Genomic DNA, 15,414 nt, shown 5'->3' with positions numbered 1-15,414 from the left:
CCCTCGATCGTCGATTGACTGATTGATTCATTGACTCATTTGTGGTTGTTCCTTGGCGTTCGCGTTCCCGATTCTCAAATACTTCTCCAACAGTCGACCTAGGCACCTTCAGAAGAGCTTCAACGTTCGCGATGGATGTGTTGCGCAGGTGAAATCCGATGACTGGTACACTACAGAGGTCATTCAGCTCTCCTGATCAACCCATTCAGCTGTTACTGCCTCTCTACTGACAAACAGCCACTCCATGCCTCCTTTTATACTGGCGTGTCCGTTGTCGTGACGTCTAGTGGTCATTTCCGTGTTACACAGGTCTGTCCGGATGCTTTTTATCAGATAACGTATGTGACTACACGCTATTAGCCTTTGCTGTCTTTAGTAAATAAAGGCTTAATAAAATGCATTCGTGATCCATAATTAATCGTTTCAATTTATTCGTACAGTACTGGCCATTAAGATTGCTACACCAAGAAGAAATGCAGATGATAAACGGGTATTCATTGGACAAATATAATATACTAGACCTGACATGTGATTACATTTTCACGCAATTTGGGTGCACAGATCCTGAAATCGGTACCCAGAACAAACACCTCTGGCCGTAATAACGGCCTTGATACGCCTGGGCATTGACGCAAACAGAGTTTGGATGGTGTGTACAGGTACAGCTGCCCATGCAGCTTCAACACGATACCACAGTTCATCAAGAGTAGTGACTGGCGTATTGTGACGAGCCAGTTGCTCGGCCACCATTCACCAGACCTTTTCCATTGGTGAGAGATATGGAGAATGTGCTGGCCAGGGCAGCAGTAGAACATTTTCTGTATCCAGAAAGGCCCGTACAGGACCTGCAACATGCGGTCGTGCATTATCTTGCTGAAATGTAGGGTTTCGCAGGGCTAGAATGAAGTATAGAGCCACGGGTCGTAACACATCTGAAATGTAACGTCCACTGTTCAAAGTGCCGTCAATGCGAACAAGAGGTGACCGAGACGCGTAACTGATGGCACCCATTACCATCACGCCGGGTGATACGCCAGTATGGCTATGATGAATACACTCTTCCAGTGTGCGTTCCACGTGATGTCGCCAAACACGTATGCGACCTTCATGATACTGTAAACAGAACCTTGATTCATCCGAAAAAATGACGTTTTGCCATTCGTGCACCCAGGTTGGTCGTTGAGTACACCACCGCAGACGCTCCTGTCTGTGATGCAGCGTCAAGCGTTGCCGTAGCCATGGTCTCAGAGTTGATAGTCCATGCTTTTGCAAACGTCGTTAAACTGTTGGTGCAGATGGTTGTTGTCTTGCGAACGTCCCCATCTGTTGACTCAGGGATCAAGACGTGGCTGCACGATCCGTTACAGCCATGCGGATAAGATGCCTGTCATCTCGACTGCTAGTGATACGAGGCCGTTGGGATCCAGCACGGCGTTCCGTATTACCCTCCTGAACCCACCGTTTCCATATTCTGTTAGCAGTCATTGGATCTCGACCAACGCGAGCAGCAATGTCGCGATACGATAAACCGCAATCGCGATGGGCTACAATCCGACCTTCATCAAAGTCGGAAACGAGATGGTACGCATTTCTCCTCCTTACACGAGGCATCACAACAACCTTTCACCAGGCAACGCCGGTCAACTGCTGTTTGTGTATGAGACATCGATTGGAAACTTTACTCATGTCAGCATGTTGTAGGTGTCGCCACCGGCGCCAACCTTTTGTGAATGCTCTGAAAAGCTAACCATTTGCATATCACAGCATCTTCTTCCTGTCGGTTAAATTTCGCGTCTCTAGCACGTCATCTTCGTGGCGTAGCAATTTTAATGTCCAGTAGTGTATTTATTAATGACTTCATTCTCCATTTTTCTAACGTTGAATGAAGTTAATTAGATATTTGAGATTTTGGGAAAATTACGGTCGCCAGTCCTATGGACAACTACTATAATAACTGAAAAAAAAGGTTATTGCACATATAATTAGCACTAAAAGCGTGGCAACTGAAGGTTGACACGTGTTGTGTGAAAACTGAAAGTTTGTCAGAAGTAATAAATTTCGCTACACTCTGACTTAATTTTGCAAAAGAATTAATAAAACCGGAAAATTGAAAGTTAATTTAATGACTGAAATTAATAGTGAGATTTCTTTCTGATGCACTACGAAATTCAGTAAAATAAGATTAGTCTTGGGCTACCTCAACAATCATTTCAAAAGCTACTTGAGTCTACGCAATTTAGCAATAAGAGATTTAACTTTGAACTCTAATTAAATGATTCTGGACAATTAACAATAGTAACATTTAGTACGTACCAAGCTGAGCTGCAGTCACAGGTAACAAAACTCGCACTCTTAATTTGTGCTTGTGTAATCTAAATATTGTAGCCAGCTATGAATACCTTAACTGAATTTTGAAATTAAAGCAGTGAGATGGAATGATATTACTTTAATGCTGGCGTCTGAATTTCAACGACACTCGGGTTCATTTCGGAAAAGGAAGGGACCTTGCTTGGTAATGCAACTGGGAAAATGAGCAACAAAGGTTCATGCCTAGTTGCTGTATTTTTGTGATGCAACAATTTTAAAAGCTGAAGTCTGCCATACAGTTCTACAACTTTACGTGCTTCCAGTCTTCCTTGTTGGTTGATTGAAGGTTTGAAGCCGTCGATCGAGGAGGTGGCGACAGTCACTCATTGTCGGCCGTCGCTGTTGCAGAAGCTGGATGTTGGCGCGCCTTCTTCTCGACACGGTCACCAGGCGAAACGGGCTCTTGATGTGCGCCAGCTAATGCTTCCCGTCCGCGACACCGTGTCAGAAACTATCATAGCAAGTCGAGCGCAATTACATGCTGCCAAACCCCGAAAGCGCGGCAACTCGCGGGAGCGTCACACAACACCCCTGCTCCACTGCCCTCCTCCAGCCAGACTCCCCTCTGCCCGCGCTCCGCGCGTCAGAGCTAACACTACCAAAGATCCTAAACACTTTGATTCTTCACACGACCTATCGATGTAATCGTTCGATAGCATAGTTTTCCCTAGGCAAGACCCAGCGTAAAAATACAAATAATATTTACCAACGAACCATTTATACATCGACATAAATGCATAAATATACGAGGGCAGTTCAATAAGTAATGCAACACATTTTTTTTCTCGGCCAATTTTGGTTGAAAAAACCGGAAATTTCTTGTGGAATATTTTCAAACATTCCCGCTTCGTCTCGTATAGTTTCATTGACTTCCGACAGGTGGCAGCGCTGTACGGAGCTGTTAAAATGGCGTCTGTAACGGATGTGCGTTGCAAACAACGGGCAGTGATCGAGTTTCTTTTGGCGGAAAACCAGGGCATCTCAGATATTCATAGGCGCTTGCAGAATGTCTACGGTGATCTGGCAGTGGACAAAAGCACGGTGAGTCGTTGGGCAAAGCGTGTGTCATCATCGCCGCAAGGTCAAGCAAGACTGTCTGATCTCCCGCGTGCGGGCCGGCCGTGCACAGCTGTGACTCCTGCAATGGCGGAGCGTGCGAACACATTCGTTCGATATGATCGACGGATCACCATCAAACAACTCAGTGCTCAACTTGACATCTCTGTTGGTAGTGCTGTCACAATTATTCACCAGTTGGGATATTCAAAGTTTTTTTTCCCGCTGGGTCCCTCGTTGTCTAACCGAACACCATAAAGAGCAAAGGAGAAACATCTGTGCGGAATTGCTTGCTCGTCATGTGGCTGAGGGTGACAATTTCTTGTCAAAGATTGTTACAGGCGATGAAACATGGGTTCATCACTTCGAACCTGAAACAAAACAGCAATCAATGGAGTGGCGCCACACCCACTCCGCTACCAAGAAAAAGTTTAAAGCCATTCCCTCAGCCGGTAAAGTCACGGTTACAGTCTTCTGGGACGCTGAAGGGGTTATTCTGTTCGATGTCCTTCCCCACGGTCAAACGATCAACTCTGAAGTGTATTGTGCTACTCTTCAGAAATTGAAGAAACGACTTCAGCGTGTTCGTAGGCACAAAAATCTGAACGAACTTCTCCTTCTTCATGACAACGCAAGACCTCACACAAGTCTTCGCACCCGAGAGGAGCTCACAAAACTTCAGTGGACTGTTCTTCCTCATGCACCCTACAGCCCCGGTCTCGCACCGTCGGATTTCCATATGTTTGGCCCAATGAAGGACGCAATCCGTGGGAGGCACTACGCGGATGATGAAGAAGTTATTGATGCAGTACGACGTTGGCTCCGACATCGACCAGTGGAATGGTACCGTGCAGGCATACAGGCCCTCATTTCAAGGTGGCGTAAGGCCGTAGCATTGAATGGAGATCACGTTGAAAAATAGTGTTGTGTAGCTAAAAGATTGGGGAATAACCTGGTGTATTTCAATGCTGAATAAAACAACCCCTGTTTCAGAAAAAAAATGTGTTGCATTACATATTGAACTGCCCTCGTACAGATAGTAAAACAATTACAGTATACAAAGAGACAAAAATGTCATATCTTCAGGTAACAAAATAAGGAAAAAATTTGTAGTACAAGAGATGGAAATAGGATATGCATTTCCGGCGTTACAGTGCCAATCAAATGCCTCCCTCACTGGGTTCCATTATGTATTCTCACGGAACAACCTTGAGGAACATGAGTGTGGACATTGCTGCTGGTATTCACACAGACACCTAGCACGAGCTACTGGGCAATGTTTGCTGTCCGCTGGGGCCGAGCGTGACACTCGGTGCTTGTAGTGGGAGGAGCTCGAGTGGGTGGAACACGCAGGGGTGACGCGTATGGCGGAGCTGTTCTTCCGAGTCACTGTGCGCACGTCGAGTCACTCTGTAAATCCGCCGAGCGTCAGCAGCTCCGCATTCCTTAAAATGAATCCATAATAAGGCAGAGAGATGGCTGCAGGGATAAGAAGGACGTGAATAACTCGAAAAGGAGCTGTCGTCGAAAGAAACGTTAAAAATAACTTTTGGAAAGATGAAAAGTTATGACAGAATTCTTGTTCTGCACATCTGAATACTTACTCCATAGATACAGGGCGAAGATTAATAAGACCGACAAAGTGCAGGGGGGATTACTGGCTGGAAATGGAGGAAAATAACATGTCAGCAAATCCATTGTTGCCAGGTCTAACAACCCTACTACAACAAAGGTCAGCATTTAATAACGATTGTGGTGTAGCTCACGCTGCTAAATACTGTATTTTCGGGCAACAACAGTCATATTATGTGGCAGGTGTCATTAGAGCACAGTTAATAGTCATTTCATGTAATAATGAAAAAACTAGGCACTCATCTTTTTGTGTTTCCCCACGCTGGTCTCGTCGTAAAATCATGGCTCAATCGTTGAAAATCTAGGTGGTTATGATTCCAAGCTCGGATGCAAAAAGGCCTAGGTTTTATTCTGCTATATTCAAAAGTTATGTAGATACGCTTCACAAACGATCCTTCAAGATTACACTTTTGTTGGACAATGGTGATGTAAAAAAAGCAATCAGCACTCCGATATAAGTTACACTTCCTTTTAATTGCAATGTCACGTAAACACAAAACATCACTTCACAATACAAAACATACTTGAAAACATCTTCCTCACAGTCACTGTTAAAAGTTCACATTTTATAAGCGGACTACGATATGTGTCTTTCCAACATGACGTCCAACACTTTCTCCACGTCCGACTCTCTAACAAGTTAACAACTGACTATGGCTTACGCGCCCAAAAATCAGAGTTACAAGTACGTCAAAGATCATAGTGACAAAAGAAAGAATACACATAAGAATAATATCATTGCAATATAAACATATCGATGTATCACAAATGAAATCAAATCTGAATGTTGTCTCAGAAATATGTCAACTACTTTGCAGAAACACAGTAGAATATTACTGGTATCGAGAGGTTCAGGTGAGCTTCCGTAATGGTTACGTAATTCAAGTACCATTACACAGGGTAGATGGCACTGACGAAGGATAGTTTCTCTGACCACTTGCCGTGCCTTCCTTATGTGTTGCAGGCTGTTTTGATTGACGCAGCGGACTGTAAGCAGCAGAATGGTCCGGTATTCATGACGGGAACAAGCCGAGATGGTGTTTGTGTGCGGCCAAGCAGATGGAAAAGGTCGAGGAGGCAGCACGGCTGTACCAAAACAAACAACCACATCACACAATATTTCAAGCCCTTTTTAAGCGTTTGTGTGATCATGGGTTTTATCAGACAGACGAAAGTGCAGAGAGGCGAGGGACTGTGCGTACACTAGATTTTGAGGACCAGGTTCTATAGGATATTGAGACGAACGCTTGTACAAGCTCCATATCTGCTGTACGCACAGTCCCTCGGCTCTCTGCACGTTCATCTGTTTGAAAGCAGCCATGATAACACAAAAGCCCAGAAAGGGCCAGATATCCTGACGAAATTTTATACAGGGTGAAAAGTATTTAAACCGACAAACTCTGGGAGGTTGTAGGGGACATCAAAACAAATACTTTTACCTAATGTAATTTTTTCCTATGAGGATTATTTAAACCGGTGGAGGCCGTATTACGCTCTTCAGTTGTTAGAGGGCGTATTACACTCTTCAGTTTTAGGCAACTGCTGTCCACCAGTGTAGTAGTGCATTGTCTCTGGAGCTGCACAGCGGGTTTATCAACAACAATATCCTAATTGCCGTATCCCACACCATACGAGCTATGCTGCTGTGTACCAACGGTTGTGTGAGACCGGGTCTTTTAGCAGATTACCTGGACAAGGACGCCGTCGCACGGTAAGAACGCTGCAATTTGAGGAAGCTGTCTTGCAGCATGTAGAACGGGACCCTTCAATCAGCACTCGTGCAGTTTCACGTAACATGGGGAAGAATCAGACGAATGTAAGAACAGTCCTTTGAGAGCAATTGTTACGTCCATTTCACTTACAGCGTGTCCACAACCTGGAACCAGTTGATTATCTACCCAGAGCACAGTTTTCGCAGTGGTACCTGGAATAGTGTGAAATGCATCCTACATTTTCATCCTTTGTGTTGTTTACCGATGAAGCAACGTTCGGGCGTGATGGAGTCTTCAACATGCACAATTCGCATGTTTGGAGTGAGGATAACCCACTTGCCACAGTTTCTAGCGCTAATCAAATGCAGTTCTTCGTTAATGTGTGGGTCGGTGTTGTTGGGGACTGTTTAATTGGGCCGTATCTGCTACCTAGGCCATTAAATGGCAGGCACTATTACAATTTTCTCGCCAGAGCATTGCCAGAATTGCTGGAAGACGTCCCGCTCCCTTCAAGACGACGCATGTTGTTCGAACATGGCGGGGCGCCGGCACATCTCAGTCGTCGTGTGCGTCGATTCCTGGACCGACGGTTCCCAGAAACGAGGATCGGCAGAGGTGGTCCTGTACCATGGCCTGCTCGATCACCAGATATCCCCTCTGGACTTTTTTGTGTGGGGAGAGATACGCAACTCCTGTCGCATCAGAAGAGGATCTGGATGCCCGGATAGTAGCAGCAACAGGAACAATTCAGGATACTACTGGGGTTTTTGCCCGTGTCAGACAGAACATGATCCGACGGTGTAACCTTTGTTTACATGTCAATGGAGGCATTTTTGAAAATCTGCAGTAACTGAAATTGGGTTGTGTTAATGTATTGTATCTTGGTCATAAAGAAAAATGGAAAAGTGTTTGTTGGTTTAATTAATTTGCCACCAGAGAAATCTTTCTCTACCAGTTTAAATACACCTCAAAGGAAAAAATGACATTAGGGAAAAATATTTGTTTTGATGTCCCCTACAACCTCCCAGAATTTGTCGGTTTAAATACTTTTCACCCTGTACAGAGGCACAAACCGTGTTCCGAAAGGATAGATTAAATGAAGTAGGTGGTGGTGTGTTTGTGTCTGTTGGTAGTAGTTTACCTTGTAGTGAAGTTGAAATAGATAGTTTTGCGAAATACTGTGGGTAAAGGTTATACTCGACAGCCATACCGAAATAATAATTGGCTCCTTCTACAGACCCCCCGACTCAGATGATACAATAGCTGAACGGTTCAAAGAAAACTTGAATCTCATTACAAATAAGTAGCCCGCCCATACAGTTATAATTGGTGGAGACTTCAATCTACCCTCGATTTGTTGGCGAAAATACATGTTCAAAGCCGGTGGTAGACAGAAAACATCTTCCGAAATTATACTAAATGCTTTCTCTGAGAATTACTTTGAACAGTTAGTTCATGAGCCCACACAAATTGTAAATGTTTGCAAAAACACACTTGACATCTTAGCCACAAATAATCCTGATTTAATAGAGAGCGTCATTACAGATACAGGGATTATTGAACACAACGTCATTGTAGAGAGGCTCAAAACCATATCAACCAAAACCACTAAAATTAAACGCAAAATATATCTATTTAAAACAGCAGATAAAAATTCGCTTAATGCCTTCCGAAGAGAGAGTCTCCATTCCTTCCAAGCTAATTATGTAAGTGTAGACCAAGTATGGCTCAAATTCAAAGATACAGTATCGACAGCAATAGATAGATCGATACCGCATAAGTTAGTAAGAGACGAGACTGATCCACCATAGTACACAATACGCGACAGAACACTGTTGCAGAAGCAACGAAAAAAGCATGCCAAATTCAGAAGAACGAAGAATCCCCAAGACTGGCTAAGTTTCACGGAAGCTCAAAATTTAGTGCGGACGTCAATGCGAGATGCTTTTACTAGTCTCCACAATGAAACATTGTCTCAAAATATGGTAGAAAACCCAAATGATTCTGGTTGTATGTAAAGTACAACAGTGGCAAAAAACTGTCAATAGTCAATACCGTCACTGCGCGACAGCGATGGAAATGTTACCGATGATGGTGCCACTAAAGCGGAGTTTCTAAATACAGTTTTCCGTAATTACTTTACGAAAGAAGGCGAAGTAAATATTCCAGAAATCGAAACCAGAACAGCTGCTAGCATGAGTGACATAAAAGTAGATATCTTAAGTGTTGCGAAACAAATCACTTAAGAAAGGCAAGTCTTCCGGTCAAGATGGTATACCAACCAGGTTCCTTTCAGAGTATGCAGACACAATAGCGCCTTTCTTAGCAATCATATACAACCACTCACTTGACGAAAGGTCTGTTCCTAAAGACTGGAAAGTAGCACAGGTCACATCAATATTCAAGAAAGGAAATAGGAGTAACCCATTCAATTACAGACCCATATCACTGACCTCAATTTGCAATAGGATTTTGGAGCATATACTGTACTCGAACATTATGAATCACCTTGAAGAAAATGACTTATTAATACATAACCAACACGGATTCAGAAAATGTTGTTCTCGTGCAACACAGCTAGCTCTTTATTCCCATGTAGTAATGAGTGCTGTCGACAAGGGATCCTAGATCGATTCCAGAAGGCTTTTGATACCGTTCACAAGGGACTATTAATAAAATTGCGTGCATATGGAGTATCGCTTCAGTTGTGTGACTGGCTTCGTGATTTCCTCTTAGTGAGATCACAGTTCGTAGTGATAGACGGTAAATCATCGAGTAGAACAGAAGTGATATCAGGTGTTCCGGAAAGTAGTGTCATAGGCCCTCTGCTGTTCCTGATTCACATAAATGATCTAGGTGATAACCTGAGCAGCCCCCTTATATTGTTTGCAGATGACGCTGTAATTTACCGTCTAGTAAAATCATCAGACGATCAATGCCAATTAAAAAATGATCTAGAGAGAATTTCTGTATGGTGCGAAAAGTGGCAATTGGCACTAAACAAATAAAAGTGCGAGGTCATCCACATGGGTACTAAAAGAAATACGATTAATTTTGGGTACACGATAAATCGCACAAATCTAAGGGCTGTCAATTCGACCAAATACCTAGGAATTACAACTACGAGCAATTTCAACTGGAAATACCACATAGATAATATTGTGGGGAAGGCGAAACAAAGACTGCGGTTTGTTGGCAGGACACTAAGAAGATGTGACAAACCCATTAAAGAGCCAGCCTGCATTACACTTGTCCGTGTTCTGCTGGAATATTACTGCGCGGTGTGGGATCCTTAGCAGGCAGGATTGATGGAGGACATCGAAAAACTGCAAAGAAGGACAGCTCGTTTCGTGTTATCGCGCAATAGGGATGAGAGTGTCACTGATATGATACGCGAGTGGGGGTGGCAGTCACTGAAATTTCGTAACTAGATCTCGCCGCAAAGAAAACTGCCTTTGTTTCAATCACCAACTTTCTCTTCCGAACACGAAAAATATTTTGTTGACATCCACCTACGTAGGGAGAAATGATCATCATAACAAAAGAAGAGAAATCAGAGCTCGAACGGAAAGATTCATGAGTTCCTTTTTCCCATGCGCCATTCGAGAGTGGAATGGTAGAGAAGCAGTATGAAAATGGTTCGATGAACCCTCTGCCAGACACGTAAGTGTGAATTGCAGAGTAACCATGTAGATGTAGATGTAGATTTTATGTGGTGTGGTTTCGGTGTAGCCGTGCTGCCTCTCGACCGTTTCCACTTGCTTGGCCGTACACGAACACCATCTCGGGTCAATAATGCTTCTTTGGTGGAGAACCACAGCCACAGAAAACTTATGAATAATATAACTGTCAACAGGTTTTACTCTACAGTCTAGAATTTCAATATATAAATGTTTAAAAAATCACTGAACCTTAGTAAAACACAAATTAACGTCAGGTTTCAGAATGAGATTTTCACTCTGCAGCGGAGTGTGCGCTGATATGAAACTTCCTGGCAGATTAAAACTGTGTGCCTGACCGAGACTCGAATTCGGGACCTATGCCTTTCCGGGCAAGTGCTCTACCAACTGAGCTACCCAAGCACGACTCACACCCCCTCCTCTCAGCTTTACTTCTGCCATTCTCATTCTGGAAACATCCCCCAGGCTGTGGCTAAGCCATGTCTCCGCAATATCCTTTCTTTCAGGAGTGCTAGTCCTGCAAGGTTCGCAGGAGAGCTTCTGTAAAGTTTGGAAGGTAGGAGACGAGGTACTGGCAGAAGGAAAGCTGTGAGGACAAGGCGTGAGTCGAGCTTGGGTAGCTCAGTTGGTAGAGCACTTGCCCATGAAAGGCAAAGGTCCCGAGTTCGAGTCTCGGTCCGGCACGCAGTTTTAATCTGTCAGGAAGTTTCATATCGTCAGGTTGTGTATCTTTGGTTATATAAAGCAATACTGTCAAACGTAAATGCGAAATCATTTGTGTAATATACTACACTACTGGCCATTAAAATTGCTACACCACGAAAATGACTTGCTACAGACGCGAAATTTAACCGACAGGAAGAAGAAATTCTGCGATATGCAAATGATTAGCTTTACAGAGCATTCACACAAGGTTGGCGCCGGTGACAACACCTACAACGTGCTGACACGATGAAAGTTTCCAACCGATTTCTCATACACAAACAGCAGTTGATCGGCGTTGCCTGGTGAAACGTTTTTGTGATGCCTCGTGTAAGGAGGAGAAATGCGTACTATCACGTTTCCGACTTTGATAAATGTCGGATTGTAGCCTATCGCGATAGCGGTTTATCGTATCGCGACATTGCTGCTCACGTCGAGATCCAATGACTGTTAGCAGAATATGGAATCGGTGGGTTCAGGAGGGCAGTGCGGAACGCCGTGCTGGATCCCAACGGCCTCGTATCACTAGTAGTCGAGATGACAGGCATCTTATCCGCATGGCTGTAACGCATCGTGCAGCCACATCTCGATCCCTGAGTCAACAGATGGGGACGTTTGCAAGACAACAACCACCTGCACGAACAGTTCGTCGACGTTTGCAGCAGCAGGGACTATCACCTCGGAGACCATGGCTGCGGTTACCCTTCACGCTGCATCACAGACAGGAGCGCGTGCGATGGTATACTCAACGACGAACCTGGGTGCCCAAATGACAAAACGTCATTTTTTCGGATGAATCCAAGTTCTGTTTACAGCAACATGATGGTCGCATCCGTGTTTGGCGACATCCTGCTGAACGTACATTGGAAGTGTGTATTCCTCATCTTACTGGCGTATCACCCGGCGTGGTGGTATGGGGTGCCATTGGTTACAAGTCTCGGTCACCTCTTGTTCGAATTGACGGCACTATGAACGTGGACGTTACATTTCAGATGTGTTACGACTCGTGGTTCTACCTTTCATTCGATTCCTGCAAATCTTACATTTCAGCAGGATAATGCACGACCGCATGTTGCAGGTCCTGTACGGGCCTTTCAGGACACAGAAAATGTTCTACTGCTGCCCTGGCCAGCACATTCTCCAGATCCCTCACCGACTGAAAACGTCTGGTCAATGGTGGCCGAGCAAATGGCTCGTCACAATATGCCAGTCACTCCTATTGATGAACTGTGGTATCGTGTTGAAGCTGCATGGGCAGCTGTACCTGCACACGCCATCCGAGCTCTGTTTGACTCAATGCCCAGGCGTATCGAGGGCGTTATTACGGCCAGAGGTGGTTGTTCTGGGTACCGATTTCTCAGGATCTATGCACCGAAATTGCGTGCAAATGTAATGTCATGTCAGCTCTAGTATAATATATTTGTGTAATGAATACCCGTTTATCATCTGCATTTCTTCTTGGTGTAGCAATTTTAACGGCCAGTAATGTAGTTTACTGGCAATTAGCATGACTAATTCGCTTGGTACGGTTGTGGAATAAGATAAATGACCGAGTCGCAGTTTTAAACTTGGCGGCGGCCTACCTGCTGGTTGAAGAGCTGGTCGAGGCGCTGTTGCGGCGCGCGGCCCTTCTTGGTGCGGACGAGCAGGTAGACATTGCGCAAGCGCGGGCAGGTGCGCAGCAGCTTCTCGACGAGCACCTTGCCCAGGAAGCCGGTGCCGCCCGTCACCAGCACCGAGGCGCCGCCGAAGAACTCTGCCACCGGCGACTCGCAGCCGCGGGCCTCTGCCGGCGGCTGCGCCTGCTCCTGAGGCTGCGGCTCCGACTGCAACTCCGGCTGCGTCTGGCCTTCCTCCGCCGAGACGTACATGGCGCTTGCTGGGGCCTGCCGGCACACACACAGTCGCGTCATTTGTTCATCCTCTCATCTGCTTTCCTTGTACTCGAGTCAGTGTGCGATTTGTGGTTTTACCAGTGGGGGGGGGGGATGTCTTAGAGGGTTAGTATAATTATATATGTTACTAGCGTCGACCGTGGCGTTACCCATGGTTAAATAGTTATTTATAAATAGATTTTAATGCCGAAACTCACTATTCACGCGTATGCACTATCAGAAAAGCCATCTTTAGAAGTACGTTATAGGTAAAGCTTATTTACAAAATCATCTACATACAGGTATACGAGGGGAATTAAAAAAGTAAAGGCACATTTGTGAAAAGCTTTATTTATTCTGATGATAGAAAACTGAAACATGCGTTATTTTTCTACGTGACCTCCCTGGACGTCAATGCAGTTTTCCCAACGTTTTACGAGTTTTTTTATTTCATCAGATAATACGTTTATCGGTTGCATCTGTAACCAATTTTGCACCGCAGCAATGACGTCTTCATCACTTTCAAATCTTCTTCCCTGTAGTGCTTCCGTTAACGGTCGAAACATGGGAAAATCGCTTGGAGCCAGGTCTGGACTGTATGGTGGATGTTCCAGTACCTCGAACCTGAACTCCTTTATTGCGTCGGCTGTCCGTTTGGCAGAATGTGGGTGAGCGTTATCTTACTGCAGGATGACACCTCTTCAGTTTTCCACGACGTTTGGATCTGATTGCAGGTTTTAGTTTCGTACGCAACACATCACATCCACCATAGAATACAGACCTGGCTCTAAAGCCTCGTTTACCCTGGGGCGACGTCTTGCAACATTGTGGCATGCTACGGAAATGTGGCGTGCGTCGTCTTGTCATTTAGTTTTAAATGTTTTGAAATGCTTACCTACTACATAACACTTTTTCAAAATTAATAAGCAAACATATTAATAGTATCAATAGTAAACTTTCAGTGTTCGGCTCCACAAATTTAAATTATATGTAAAGTTTTACTCCAGTGCGTGGGAAATAAACATCGCAGTTTGGGATGCATAAACTAAAACCAGAAGAGGGGATGGTCTGATGCAGAGGGGGTGAAATCCCCCCCATCCCCCCCCTGCAAATCGCATACTGACTCGAGTCCACAGTAATCAACCAGCGATACCTAGACGTTACGGTTTCGCTGAAGCTGTTTTATATGGATATGTTTTACTCTCATTGTTGTTGAGTTGCAATCATATCATCATGTGCAGAAGAAATGTTTTTTTTTTTTTTTACACTCCTGGAAATGGAAAAAAGAACACATTGACACCGGTGTGTCAGACCCACCATACTTGCTCCGGACACTGCGAGAGGGCTGTACAAGCAATGATCACACGCACGGCACAGCGGACACACCAGGAACCGCGGTGTTGGCCGTCGAATGGCGCTAGCTGCGCAGCATTTGTGCACCGCCGCCGTCAGTGTCAGCCAGTTTGCCGTGGCATACGGAGCTCCATCGCAGTCTTTAACACTGGTAGCATGCCGCGACAGCGTGGACGTGAACCGTATGTGCAGTTGACGGACTTTGAGCGAGGGCGTATAGTGGGCATGCGGGAGGCCGGGTGGACGTACCGCCGAATTGCTCAACACGTGGGGCGTGAGGTCTCCACAGTACAACGATGTTGTCGCCAGTGGTCGGCGGAAGGTGCACGTGCCCGTCGACCTGGGACCGGACCGCAGCGACGCACGGATGCACGCCAAGACCGTAGGATCCTACGCAGTGCCGTAGGGGACCGCACCGCCACTTCCCAGCAAATTAGGGACACTGTTGCTCCTGGGGTATCGGCGAGGACCATTCGCAACCGTCTCCATGAAGCTGGGCTACGGTCCCGCACACCGTTAGGCCGTCTTCCGCTCACGCCCCAACATCGTGCAGCCCGCCTCCAGTGGTGTCGCGCCAGGCGTGAATGGAGGGACGAATGGAGACGTGTCGTCTTCAGCGATGAGAGTCGCTTCTGCCTTGGTGCCAATGATGGTCGTATGCGTGTTTGGCGCCGTGCAGGTGAGCGCCACAATCTGGACTGCATACGACCGAGGCACACAGGGCCAACACCCGGCATCATGGTGTGGGGAGCGATCTCCTACACTGGCCGTACACCACTGGTGATCGTCGAGGGGACACTGAATAGTGCACGGTACATCCAAACCGTCATCGAACCCATCGTTCTACCATTCCTAGACCGGCAAGGGAACTTGCTGTTCCAACAGGACAATGTACGTCCGCATGTATCCCGTGCCACCCAACGTGCTCTAGAAGGTGTAAGTCAACTACCCTGGCCAGCAAGATCTCCGGATCTGTCCCCCATTGAGCATGTTTGGGACTGGATGAAGCGTCGTCTCACGCGGTCTGCACGTCCTGCA

General features: G+C 45.7%; 1 protein-coding gene and 1 non-coding gene across 2 annotated transcripts in view; one reads left to right on the top strand and one right to left on the bottom strand.

Moving 5' to 3' along the window:
- The window catches only part of LOC126203283 (fatty acyl-CoA reductase wat-like), a 203,838-nt gene that overhangs the window by 93,719 nt on the left and 94,705 nt on the right, over positions 1-15,414 (bottom strand). The window contains exon 2 of the mRNA XM_049937541.1: positions 12,733-13,035. Coding sequence (XP_049793498.1) covers positions 12,733-13,020 — 288 coding nt within the window. The 5' untranslated portion in view covers positions 13,021-13,035. The remainder of the gene's footprint in view (positions 1-12,732; positions 13,036-15,414) is intronic.
- On the top strand, positions 11,058-11,134 carry Trnas-uga (transfer RNA serine (anticodon UGA)). Its single transcript has one exon. It is a non-coding gene; the product is annotated as a tRNA-Ser (tRNA).

Source organism: Schistocerca nitens, chromosome 9, assembly GCF_023898315.1.
Source record: "Schistocerca nitens isolate TAMUIC-IGC-003100 chromosome 9, iqSchNite1.1, whole genome shotgun sequence".
Taxonomy (NCBI): Eukaryota; Metazoa; Arthropoda; class Insecta; order Orthoptera; family Acrididae; genus Schistocerca; species Schistocerca nitens.
The sequence above is the reverse complement of the archived record's forward strand: the minus strand, read 5'-3'. Positions and strand labels throughout refer to the sequence as shown.